General features: G+C 34.0%; 1 protein-coding gene across 1 annotated transcript in view; it reads left to right on the plus strand.

Annotated features, from left to right (window-relative positions):
- Positions 1–14054, plus strand: part of RALGAPA2 (Ral GTPase activating protein, alpha subunit 2 (catalytic)) — a 285916-nt gene that overhangs the window by 100788 nt on the left and 171074 nt on the right. Inside the window, exons 16-18 of the mRNA XM_012728090.1 lie at positions 2844–2984; positions 8833–8973; positions 10410–10507. Of these exons, the coding sequence (XP_012583544.1) occupies positions 2844–2984; positions 8833–8973; positions 10410–10507 (380 nt within the window). The remainder of the gene's footprint in view (positions 1–2843; positions 2985–8832; positions 8974–10409; positions 10508–14054) is intronic.

Genomic DNA, 14054 nt, shown 5'->3' on the forward strand with positions numbered 1-14054 from the left:
TTTTCACATCAGTAATGCCATTAACTTGTAATTGATACTCAGCACATTAACTTCAGAAAAAAAATCACGATCTTCTTACAGTAGATCAAAGAGTCATTTAAGCTCAGTATTTTGTAGTGCTTAGTAAAGACAGATGGCGGCATATAATCCTGTTGAAGTTTTAATAAAATATACCTTAACCCTGCCTGCCTGGTATTTTTCGTTATAACATTAATGGGTAATTATCACCTTTTTAACACAAGCTTCTTGTTCTACTGATTTCCTTCCTCCTCTCCCCTGTAACAAGAGTCTATTTCCAGTAACATATGACTTTGGGTAGACTTAGTTACCAATTTCCCTCTTCATCATAACTCCTAAAAGCTCCTTTCTTCTATCACTGGATCTTTAAAATAAAGCGGTAAGAACATAGTTTGCAACAAAGGTGGCATCATGCCTGGAATGTCCATACTCTTGCTTTCCTTCACAGTTCTTGAATTATAGTCACAATAAAAATGTTCATTTAAAACACCTATAAAGCTTTATCCTCACACTTTAATGAACAGCAAATTATTGTATATTGCATATTCCACATGCTACTACTTGACCAAATTACAGTCCTAGAGGAGATTGCATATTACTTTTTTTCAGCAAATATTATAAAGCAATAATGTATAGGTATTGAGATATTTTAGAAAATCCTTGATGTATTTATACCAGTGACTTTCTGTTCATCAGTATTTTCATGTGTGTGAGAATCATAGTATTTACAAAATAATAAATTATATAAAGTCCTATAAATATATTTTATAGTATGTCACCTAAAAACCATAAATCTCAAATTTGTAGTATTAATTATATTTAAAAAATTGGAACTATAACATTTAAATGATAGGGCAGTGGATATATCAAATTATCTTCATGTATTTTACACATATGTTTGTGTGTACACACATATATATGTATTACCTATATTACTTTACACTCTTAAAAAGTATAAAAATACTTTCTTTTTTGTTGCCTGTAGATACAGTGGTCTTCGAAGATTTTGTTTCTTGTGCTGTTTGTGTGATTCATTTATACAACTAAATATTAGTAGTTATTCTTAACATTGTGTAGTATTTTTTTCTTTTAAAAAGAAGAAAAAAGGTCCAGAATATTTTTATGGTAATTTTTGACTTGTAGAGATACCAGATTTTAATGAGAAAACAGCAGCTCGTGAAGGTAGTTTTTGCTTCTCTTAGTATTTTAATGTACATTATGGAAAACCCATTTGAAAGTGACTTTTTTACTGAAGTAAGAGAATTATTTAGTACTTTGGTTTGCAGCACAGACTACAATGGGAAAGAGAAAATGTCAGTGGTGGTGGCATGAATGAAATATAAATTAAGCAATTACATAGTAAGGAAATGACACAACGTTTAATGGAGAGTACACTAGTTTGTAACATATAGGGACTTTCAGGGGCAACCTTACAAAATAAAACTGTAGCTGAGTGTGAATGATACTAACATTTTATATGCCTAAAGTGAGAGATAAAAGGAAGTCAGTTTCCACACAGGATTGTATTTTTAAAATATGCACAGTTTTTTTATAAAGCAAAAAATTAAAGCAACACTTGAATGAAAATTTTTGTCAAAATTTTCAAAACAAATCTTTCAGGAAATTTGAAGTAATTCAGTTTGGCACTTATATGGAAGTTGTTTTCAATTAACTATTATCTTGCACATAGTTAATTATACTGTAATTGTGTTCCAGATAGTCCATGAGAACAGGAAATTTTAATCACCAAAGGATAGGAGAAGAGTCAGGAAAGTTAAAAATTTGTTTCACTTTTTTTTTTTTAAATTTGTTGCACTTTTTACAAAGTTAGTTTGTAGTTCTGTTTCATTCATTTTATTAATATAAAAATCACATAAAATATTGAAACAGGGGCCCTCCCTGATTAAAGCGCAGCACTAAGAAGCTAAAGCCACTTCAGCATGAGTTCAATCTCTGGCCTGGGAGGTGATTCACATGGTGTGGCAGACTTCTCCTGGCCCGCCCACTGCTCCCCTCAGCAGTGTACTTTGTCAGTTGGCCTGTTCTGCTGCCCACTCTGTCTATGGTGAATCCTCTCACTGCCTGCACCTCTGGCCTGTATACCAGTACTGTATGCATAAATAAATAAATCTTTAAAAAATATATTAAAATAGCAGGTAGACTTTTATATTTTTGTTTTAAGGAAAATCTGATTTTATTGGTGGTAGTTATATAGTTATATTTATACATGATATACTCTTTCCTATCTCCATTCTTTCTCAAGTATTCATTTAACTGTCAGTATATAGGAAACCTAAGAATATCACAAAGTCAATCTAAGAAAATATAATTTAATAAATATGAAATGTGATCTAAAAATGATGAGTTTCAGGGAGATTTTCACTTTTTTTAAACTATCAAATCTGGATGTCTTAGTAGACTAACTTTTAAATTGTTCACTTTTTTTAGAGAAATTTTAATCTGAGAGTAATTTCCCTTCTTTCCCTGAGTTCTTTTTGTTCTTGTCTTTTAGTAAAGGAAGCTTATTTAATGCCTGCCCAAATAAACACATAGCCCAATGTTAATTTTAATATACAGCAGAAAAAAAGAAAAGGCTAATATGTAAAAATTCTAAAATAAGATTGATAATTTGTGAACTGTCCATTTTCCTGTGTCATCAGAATAACTGAAAGTTGGCTGTGCCTTGTACTTCCTTTAAAGCTTAACATGACTTCCTTTAGATGTTTAAAGAGAACCCATAGTAGTTGTAGTGATGATAATAGTAATCAGAAGTGAAAGATCCTGATGTTCTTCTGACATAACTATTACTTTATCTCTCCTGGAAGCTAAGCGAAGCCAGTCTATCAGCAACTGTGTCCACCTTTCTGAGGCTTTGCCTGCCACTAAAAGCGTCCCGCTCCTCCTCCACACCGTGAGCGCTCTCTTACCTGGTCTCTCTTACTCTTCTTGCTCTCACAGGCTGTCAGGTACTGTAACACTGTCTACTGTGTCGTCAATATACCTGGGCTTCTCCCCCTGCCTCTTGGCCTTGCTTCCTCTGTTAATACTCTGTTAATATCCCCACATCACGCATGTGTGCTTGGCCATTGCACTATAAAATTGAATGAATACTAATAATTATTTCTATGAGTTTAGATGCTTATTAGTAACTAGTCAAGAAAATTTCTGTAACTCCACAGCTTTTTGCACTCCCCTAGTAAAAGTATGGAAGGATTTTTTTTTTGGCCCATGACTTTCAATAAGGGGAAACAGTTATTTGAGTGTGCGTCCTATAAAGTATCTGTAGAGTTGAAAGGAATTTACATAAAAATTTTGAATATTTCATTGTTAAAATACTTGTCTTGCTTCCCCCCCAAAAATGAGTAAAGTGGAAAAGTTATGCAGCTAACACTTTTGTGGAGTTAATAACATCATGATCATGTATAAAGTAACAGTCAGTTTATGTGGATTCATGCTGATTATTGAGCTTTGAGTTAAAACAATACTGAAAAGTGCCAATTTTCAAAACAAAGAATTACTATTCTTGGATTGTCACCAATTAAAATTGAGCCTTATGGCTTTGGTTTACACACAGTGTGTTTTCTGGGTTATTAAGACATAGCAACATCAAAAGTGATATTTAGCATAGTCACTTCAACAAAAAGTCTTACTTTGCTCAATAGTGAATAATTAGATCTCTGTTTACTTGTTTTTCAATTATTCTTAGATGAACTGAATCTTCATACTGAGGAAGTAAATATTTTCATTTTCAGAAAGATGGTATTATGTATTAGTATTTATTCACTATTGGAGATAGGTCAATTGAGATTTTCTGTAACACTACATTATATACTGTGGCTCATTAAACCAAAATTAAAGTTTCTTTTTCCTGTTATTTTTATATATACACACACAGTATATATCTATGTCTATAGATATATATAAAATATTATTTGATTTGTAGACTGATTGAGGAAGTTAACTAAGGATATAATGTTTCTTAGAAAACTTTTTTCTGCTGATTACTGGGGGTGAAAAGCAATAAAGATGGTTCATGGGAAGATGGTCACCAGTTAAAATACTGATGAGTATTTATGTTGTAGTATTTGGTTTTCAAAAGAAAATATATACTATTGCTTAGAAATACTTCAAAATAGTTTTGTTTTCTATGTATGTGATATATACCCAAAAGGATATTTTTTATATAAAAGGTTTTCTTATTTCACAGTTTTTCCCATCCTTCTACCCTCCCCCACCCCACCCCCCATATTACTTTTTTACTAGTTTGTCCAGAATGTATTCTCATAGGAAACCTCATCCTGTTAGTAACCTCATTTCGGAAACTTTTTTCATTCAGCATTATATTTTAGTTTACTCCGACTCTTGATTCCATATAGACACACACTGTTCTAATAGAAGTTTAGTATGATTTAGAGCAGTAGTTCTGAACTGGGGCTGGTTTTATCCCCCAGGGAATATTTTACAATGTTAAGAAATGATTTTGATTGTCACAACTGGGGCACTGCTGCTGGTATCTAGGGATATATTAGTTAAATATATTATAGTCCACAGGACAGCCCCCAGCACAAAGAATTATCTGATCAAAATATTGCTGTGCTGAGGTTGAGAAATTCTCATTTGTAGAAGGTGATGAATTTGCAGGATCTGTATTGTCCTGCCTTTGCCATTCTTATTTCTGATTTTATAGCACAGTGGTAAAGGGACTTAGCTGTGGTGTGTCTCAAGAATGAACCTACTGTCCTCTGTTTAATTTGACACCAACACTTGTGAGTTCCTCTTAAGTTTGATGCCATTTGTTCTTTACAGTCAAAGTGATGCCATTGTCTTTTGTGACTGTCCTATCAAGAGACTGGTCCAAGAGTCAATTAATATCTATCCTCCAGCTCAGAATGTTCCTTCTCACTGGCTGGCATATTGGAATAATACATTTGTGCTCTTGTTTAAATCCTAGTATGTTGGCATGTTTTGCTAGCCTATTGCTAAGTATAGATAATATAGGTTCTACACATCTACATAATAATAAAAATGTTTAATTTGATGTTCTGGGCACAGTTCTTTGATATAAAAATGATCGCTAATTCTGCTTTCATTTAAGTTAACATTTTTTGTTTTTGTGTCTAATCTATATGACAATTCAACCCATCAAAATTACTATGATAATATAAACAGTAGAAAAATAGATATTTTCAGCCTCTATTACATTTACTCTGCTCCCTCTAGGAGTCTTTATTTCATGGCAACAGAATTCTAAGAAAGTCAGAACCCCTATATCCCAGTGGCATGGATAGCTATATGAACACATGGAAGGTAGACTCAGCACTTTCAATAACTTCCCTTTTTTTCTTTCTGATAGCAGTTCTTGCAATTTTAGTCACTTTTATGTTGGAAAACTTATCAATATATAATCCTTACAGGCCATGCATGCAGTAGATTTCACTTAAACAACAAAATTGTAATATTAGTAATCAGAGGAGCAGAGATCTCACCTCATTCTAAGAGATGACAGGACTTAACCAAAAGTTTCTCTCAACTTTGTTTGCATCTGATTCTTGGGCTTACAGGTAGTATGCTACTGTATGGAAGTGCTATTGTTAGAATCCAGACTGAGTCATCTTTAAAAAAATTGACCTTCAGGTCTAACCTCAAGATGCATTTTACATCTTTCACTTTTGATAGGGTCAAGTTTTAAGTTAAGAAATTATGTTCTTAATTTTGTTTGTGGGATATTGTCTGAGGGGTAAATAGAACTCAGAATTTTTGGTCCTTTTTGGTCCTTGAAAATTGAATCTCACTCCATGTAATAAACCTGAGTAAAAAATACATATATACAGTGAAATTGCTTTAAAACTTGATATCTGGAATCATTACAAATATCTGAATAGTTTACACACTTTAACCATGCTGGTTGTCAATAGGGAAAAATGAAATTAAGTAACCCAAAAATTTATATTACAATTTTATATAACTTAGATTGTTCCTTTTCTATTTTGAATATCAGAGTGTCCTGTATCTTTGTATATCCATGTTTGTATATCCCATCTGCTACATTTTTAGTGTAGAATAGAGTAGCTTTAACATTAATCATTCTTTTCTTAACAGACAGAAAGCCAGCAGAGGGAGCTCAAGAATTGTTTGTTTGTTTGTTTGTTGTTTTTTTAAGGAATAAGTATCCAAAAAACATTCATTTACACAAAACATATACTGCGTATATTCTTAGTACTGAGTATGAGAAGGCCAAGAAATACATACTGACAAGTCAGAAATGGAAATTAAATTGTAGGATAAGGAGAATTCATAATTCTTTTTTCATAGTGTTACATAGGGGTGGGTCAGGCCAACACAAGTATAGTAGCCCTAACAGCATATTTTGCACTGAGATTCTCCCCTCCTTTTCACCCTACTCATGACTGCTCCCACTCTTACTACTTCTGGTATTGGGCCTACTCCATCTGAGAAGTCCCTACCAACAGTTTTGCAAAAACAAAGCCTTAAAGCTGCATTAGGTCAGCCTGTAGGGAAGGCAGACCAGCTGGTGATGGCAGGCTCTTCATTCATCTGTTGTGTTGAGGACCAGAGGGGACACTTGAATTTGGAAGCCATGGTGCTATGGCTGTATTGCATCCCACCAGATGGTGATGTTCTTTATCTTTAAAAAGATGTTGCCAGTGTTGGCCCAGCGCTTACTTGTTTCTGCCCATAGCCCAGAAACCAATGTCTACCAGTTTTTGGGCATCAAATTTAAAGGAATAAAATCCACTCTTCCCACTGCTAAAAGCTGGCACTTGCCAGTAGTTTTTTGAGTTAGAAAGCTCTTGGGCTCCCTCTACTGATATTTGGCTAATAAAATATGTTCATTAACTCTTGAGTTTTAGTGTCTTCCATAATTAGGATAAATGAAAGAAGATGCCAGAAGGAGCTGACACCAAGGTGTTGTCTGCTTCCGTGGCCTAATCCTGAAGACACTAGCAGTAGACCTGTGGAAGGGATGTAGACTGTGCTTTGGGGTGTGTGACTAGATCACCAATATGTCTGTTTTTGTCTGTGGAAAAAATGAACATTTTGGCCATTCAAGACAAAAGGAAGTCACCTGCCACCTTGGCTTTCCTTTGTTTGTACCTTAAGTACTGCTTCCTGTCAGCATCTAAATTTACACATAGCTTAGTACTTTGAATTGTAAGGGAAAGATCACACAAATTACAGAGTTTGGAGGTCCTGTAGTTTGTGTACTTTAAAATGGAATTTTTATTTAGATAGTAAAAATAAGGCAGAAAGTGTTTTGTTGAAATCTTATATATTCAATTTAGATGTTAGTATATTCGATTTCTTGCACACAACGGATTGGTTAGGGAAAACCAACGCTTTGGCTTGTGGCTCAGAATAATGGGTTAAATGAAGTGGCATGGTAGCAGTGAATAGGGTAGCGCTACCAGGTAAGATAATACCGGCTGAATTTTGATCTATCTCATTTTGGATGAAGGAAACTTTCAACTCATTAAAATTTGTGGACACTATGACGTTATGTGGATGTGAAATTTTGTGACTACAGAGTGAATATGGAGTCTGGTGAGGTATGCAGTGGTGGGTCCCACAGGAACATATAGCAGGTCCTGTCCAGGCAGCACTATGGGGAAGGGGGCAGGGAGTAGGTTTGAAGTTAGTGTAGAAGAGTGAACAGGAAGGAGAGAACAGTGGTGCCGAATGGGTATGAATTGCTTGTGACTAATGTGAAAAAGCATTCCTCCAGGGATGTCAGTCTGTGGTGAGTAGCAAAGAGAGCTCTGTGTTTACCAGGAAGAACATGGGCTTACCTGTAGAATGAAGAATGGCTTCTGCGGAGAGGAGTAACACAATCAGATCTTTACTTTTAAGGGAACTTTCTAGTTTCCACATAGTGGATTGTAATGTTCACAGGCACAGGGGAAGAGTGACCAGTTCATAGGTCAGTAATAAGCTAGGCAAAAGATCTATGATCTATCTAGAATATACGATTCTAGATAATGAAGGTCAAGTGTTTCTTCCAGTGCCTTGTATTGTTTTTAGAGACCAAAATGAATCAAGAAGTTTAGAAATGGGACAGGAGGAAGTTTCTTCACTAGGAGAATGAAGCTTGTAATGTTGACTGTGACTATCATGATTATCCAGTACTTAGTTCTCTTCTATGGTTTCCTACTTTGTGTTGTGTATTCTGAAAAAAAAAAAAAATCACTGGTGATTTTTGTACTTCAATGATTAATTCAATATTGCACTGGTTTTGTTTTGTATACTATTAAATAATTTTATTTAGGCATTTGTATATTTATCATTTAAAGGATCAGTAAATTTGAAATTCCTTATGTTTCCTTTTTTCTTTTAGGTGTGTGTGTGAGAGAGGGAGAGGGACAGGGAAAGGGAGAAGAGGGAGAGGGAGAGAGAGAAATAGAAAGACACAGAGACACTTTAACTTTTCCTCAAAGGTAAATTAGCTATCCATGTATCTCCTGGACCTCTCTTCCTTAGCATATCTGTCCCTGAAATTCCAAATGACTTTTGCAGTTCTCAACCATTTCTGTGAGTTTCTGACCCTGCCCCCCCCAACACTTTTCTTTTGTAATTGGGTTGAAAAATAAAATGTTTTGTAGCACTTAAGGGAAAATGTGTTCTTGCACTAATTAATATGAAGAAGATTGGAAACTTTATGACATAAAAGATTATCTTTTGCATAATTTGGGGGGGGGAGTATTTAAAACGACGTTTTTAGAATCAGTTGTTTTAGTGGGGAAATTATTTTACAAATCTTGGAATACCTCCCTGCGTGTTTTATGCTAATGCCCACAGAAGTGGAAGAATGTCAGCAGTCAGAAAATGCATCTGCGGTCGACCCTGGACCTGATTGCCTGGCGGCAGAGCAGCAGCAGATCCTGCGGAGCAGCAGCACCCCTGACGTCACTGAGCCTGTGTGCTCAGATGCTTCTCAAGGTGCGGAGGCGCTTCCCTTGTTAACCCAGGACTGAGTGTTCTGGCTGGGAAAAACTCTGTGCCCTCTTGCTTTCTACATTCATTCTAAGTGTTACACAGGCATTCATTTTGTGAGTTGATTACAGGGATATGATTTCTGACAATGAAATGTTTCCACTATTTGAATAGGTTCAAACTATATATACACACGTGCACTTTCTTCTAGTATGGCATACTAGGCAGACTAGAAAGAACTCCAGAGTGACTGAAGTAGGGAGGAAGCTGACAATATTAGACCACAGTGTCAAAAATAACAGCAAGGTGGAGAGAAGGCAGGGAGACATGAAACCTGACATTGAGAATGGAAAGTTGAACAGACTTGTGAAGTTATTAGCAACTTGTAGTCTCTGTTGAGGTTGAAAATAAAACTCGTGGTAGCATTAACCACAGTTTCTCCAACTTTCGGAGAAAACAGGACTTAAAAACAAAAGGGCAGTGGTTAGACCTGCAAACAGTGAGTAATATTCTTTACAGTAACAGGTCATATCTAAATTGCTATTGACTTTGTTTTGAGTTATGCTTAATATTGAGTTAACTAAGAAGTCAATCAGACTTATTTATCAATCAGCTGTGTCTTAGTTCTTCATATCAGGGCCATGTTACCCTTATCAGATGAGTAGGAAAATAGTTCCTCTAAAAAATCAATTTGGAATAAGAAAATACAATAAAAATTAATTTTTGAAATATATTATCTGAATGATTTCTTGTTCACCAGAAGGTATGTAAGATTGTTAGAATCTGCCAGTTGACTGGAGTTTTCTGTCAGGCAGGGTTTAAAATGCATTCAAATTTTATTTTATGTTTCTACATTCAGATTTAAAAACAATTATAACTGTTCTGACTTTCCTTTTTTAATTTTGTTGTGTTATTCTATTAATTTGTTCAATTCATGTATTTTTCAAATTTATCCCATAAAATCCTCTTAGGACATTAATATTTTTTGCTGGCTTTGTGGTGATATTTCCTTTTTTATTACCAATGCTGGTTATCTGTGCTTTCTCTCATCACTCTTTGTTCTCAGGCAATATCGAACTACCTTACTGTTCTCTTCTTCCTGTTGGCTCACATGGTGAAACTTAGTTAGATTTTTTCTGAGCTCTGTGCCCCAAGGCCCCAGGAACAGTCCCTTTCTTGTGCTAGCATAATGTACAGACTGGATCTACAGGCCCACTGTGTACTTCTGGTCACAGTGAATGACATTCAGTCTACTCTCAAAAACTCTCCATGGGTCAGAGAGACCAGTTGTATAATGCAGACGTGACCACAGGCTATTAGTTTGCGAGGCCGTTAACATTTGTCTTTACATTTATAGGATATCTAAATTTAATAGTTAACCTTTATAAAAAACATTTTCTAATTTGCCCTCTAAAATATTCCTGTTTTCCTCAAATCTGTAGGTCAAAAGATAGAAAATGCACAAATTTTGAGTTCTTCAGAGTCCAAGCCTATTCAAGAAAATAAAGGACATGTGAAGAAAGAACATGAAGGAATTACAGTAAGATATATTTTTAAACCACATGAGTTTGTCATAAAAAATAAGCATATAAATTACTGACACAATAAATGAATTTATTAGTGGCACTGATGCTTTCCTTTAAACGTTTTTTTCTTTTTTCTTTTTCAAATGGGTTGTATCTCCAAATGATCTTGAGTTCTTCTAAAATATACTGCTTATTTGTATAAAAGTATAGTGACATTACAAAAATAAACAAAAAAAATAGCATGAAAATATAATTTACCATCTGGTCTGTCTGTGGCACTGTGTAGTTTTCAGTGGCATCCTTGTCTAAAATGTACAGATTCACTCTTCCAGGTATAGTTTTAGGTAGTAGTATTCACCTAACATAAGTTACCAATAAATGAGTTTTTGTAAAGATGTTATGGTTTCTGTAAAATAGCATTTACTGAAATTTAAAAAGATACTAATTATAAAAGTAAATCTTTTAAAAATCATTCATAATTCACAGAGGAAACTCATATTTATTCATTATAAAAAGCAATATAATATATATTCATAGAAAACTAACATTACATAGACGTGTAAAAGAAAAACCTCCCTACTCCATATCTGGAAGATAATACAGCATTAATTTTTTTTGTCTTTATTTTTTAAAAGACAAGTACTAGCTCATATATGTATGTTCTCTCTGTGTGTATAATTGTTTATATTTCTATAATCAAATAAGCACCCCACAAACACATCAATCAATTTAAGAACTAAAATAGTACCATTGTAATTGCTTTTGCCTTGAAGTTCCTCCCCTCAGAGAACAGCATTATTTTCACATTGTTCGGATCATGCCTTTGCTTTGCTCTGCTGTTTTTCTTTATATATTGTATCTCCAAACAATATATCCTTTAGTCTTGCTTGTTATTGAATTTGATTAAAGTGATGTTATTGCTTAGTTACATATTTCTAAAGTTCATCTACATTACAGCAGGTAGCCATAGTTCATTGTATTTTCTCTGTCCTGTATTTCATTGTGGATATATCATATCTTTTTTCCATTTTCTTGATAAACATTTAGATTGTTTCAAGATTTTTAAAAATATACATATGGAAAAACTGTTTTATATTCTTGTATGTTTCAAGATCTACATATTTAAGGTTTTCTCTGTGGTGACTCTCTAGGAGTAGAATTAATTAACCATAGAGTAGAAGAATGTCCTACACAAGTAAGTGTATTTTCTAAGGTGGTTACACCACTTACAGTTCTGTCAGCAATGTATAAAGACTTGCCATTCATTCATATATTCGTCAACACTTGCAACTGTCAGGCTTGATTATTTTGTCACATGGGTGACATGGGATCTCATTTTAATGTGCATTTCTCAGAGTACTTACAAAGTTTAAAATCTTTCCATTGTTAATTGAACATGTGTTTTTCATGTATAGAGTACCTACTGATTTCTGTGCCATTTTTATATTGATTTATCTTTAATTTGTATCAGTTCTTTATATCTTTAATTTGTATCAACATAACCATTTTGGTTATGTTCTGGCAAATACAATATGTTGCTCATATTTTCACTTTCTTCATAGTGTTTTGTGTTGAGCAGAAGTTACTAATTTTGATGTGTTTGGTTATCAGTCACTTTTATGTTTAGGTTTTTATGAATATTTAAAATATCAGTTTCACAGAAATAGAAATATTACCTTACATTTTTTAAATGTTTCTGGCTTGCTCTACACATTTAAATTTCTCACCTATCTGAAATAGATTGTGATATGAGAATGGAATACAATATCAGTTTTTCTCCTACATGGGGGATTACCATTTATTGAATTAAATTTTCCTTCCTTTATCTGAAGGCCATCTTTTTCTTATATACACTGTTTCAGGGATATGGTAGACTTATCTTGACTCATTGTTAACTTTGACTTTCCGAACAATGCTACAACATCAATTGGTATAGTTCCCACTTTTTTCTTCCCTACTCCTCTTAATGGAAGCTATTTTTTATATAGATTGTCTTTCATTGTTGCTATGGACAGAATTCTTCTGTCCATCCTATGTTTTGTTCCTTGCCATTCTCTGTCCTTGTTCCTTGATAAACATTTAGATTGTTTCAAGATTTTTAAAAATATACATATGGAAAAACTGTTTTATATTCTTGTATGCTTCAAGATCTACATATTTAAGGCTTTCTCTTAAGTGCAATTTTGAGGCCCTCCCTAGTGTCACAGCACACCCACTGCTCCCCTCAACAGTATCCTTCATCATTCTGTTCCCCACTCTAATTATGGTGAATCTTTTCCCCACCCCTGAACTTCTGGCCTGTACCCCAGTTCTGTATGCATAAATAAACCCTAAATAAAAAGAAAAAATATTTAAGTGCAATTTCTTTTAATCTATACATTTGTCTTTTTTGGTATATGCTGTATGCCAAGTTACCTGTGGTTGTATTCATTGTTTCTGGATAATTATTGGCAACCATTTCTTCAAATATTTCCTATTTTATTCTTTGTTCTATTTTTCTGGAATTTGGGGAAGAAATATACTACGTCTTCTTATTCTGTTTTCCATGTCTCTTAAGTTTCTTTTCATATATTCTATTGTTTCTATCCCTTTGGCTACATTCTGGGTAATTTTTCAGATGTGTCTTTTATTCAGTTAAGTTTTCATATTGTCATGCAATCTGTTGTTTAATACTTAGAGGTTTTTTGGGCTCACAAACTGTATCTTTTGGTTCTAAAAGTTCAGGTTGATTCTTTTCATGTAATTTCTAGTAGTCTTGTTGCTTGTACATTTTTGTAATTCCCATCACTTAGTCCTTTAAAATGTTCATAGATTGCAGTTTTGAATTCTTAATTTGATTATCTGAACTTCTTGGAGAGGTTATCTATATCTATTGTTGTTCTGAGACTTTCTTGTGCATAATAATTTACTTCCTTTTGTGTTTGATAATCTTTGATTGTGCTTTCCTACCAGCTAATCTTAATGTATAGGAAACCTGGATGTCTAAAGTGATGTAATTTTACTAGGGCCCTGTTTATGTCTCCCAGGAACCTGGGAGTGTTACCTTAATCTTAGATTCTTGTTCCTTTTGCCACTGGCCATGGTGGTATTGCACTTGACCTTTTGATAAACTCATTTCACTACCCTGGGTTTCTGCCTACTTTTGCAGAGGAGGGGAGTGATATGGATCACCAAGTGGAGGTTTATTTTCCTTTCTGTGAGCCCCAAAATGCAACCCCAGTTTTTAATGCAGGGTCTAGTTTTTTAGCTAGTGGATATTTCATCTCCTGTTAAATCAAAAGCAGAAGAGAGTGCATTCTGATTTTCACTTAGGGATATGTCCTGTTATATTTCTAATTAGATTTTAGTCATCTTTCTTTAAGGCTGTATAATATTTTGTCATACACCATTAGTCTCATCAATATTTTACTCGTGACCCATTTCTCTGGTTTGTTTAATAATTTTCTATTAATTGTATATCCTGGTCTCCAAATTCATTTGTTTACTTGTTAAATATTTATCCTTTTAGTTGGCACATTGAATTTCAGATTTTTTATACTTACTGCACTAAAGGTTCATTTA

The sequence above is a fragment of the Condylura cristata genome, unplaced genomic scaffold (assembly GCF_000260355.1).
Source record: "Condylura cristata isolate star-nosed mole 26May11 unplaced genomic scaffold, ConCri1.0 scaffold00022, whole genome shotgun sequence".
NCBI lineage: Eukaryota > Metazoa > Chordata > Mammalia > Eulipotyphla > Talpidae > Condylura > Condylura cristata.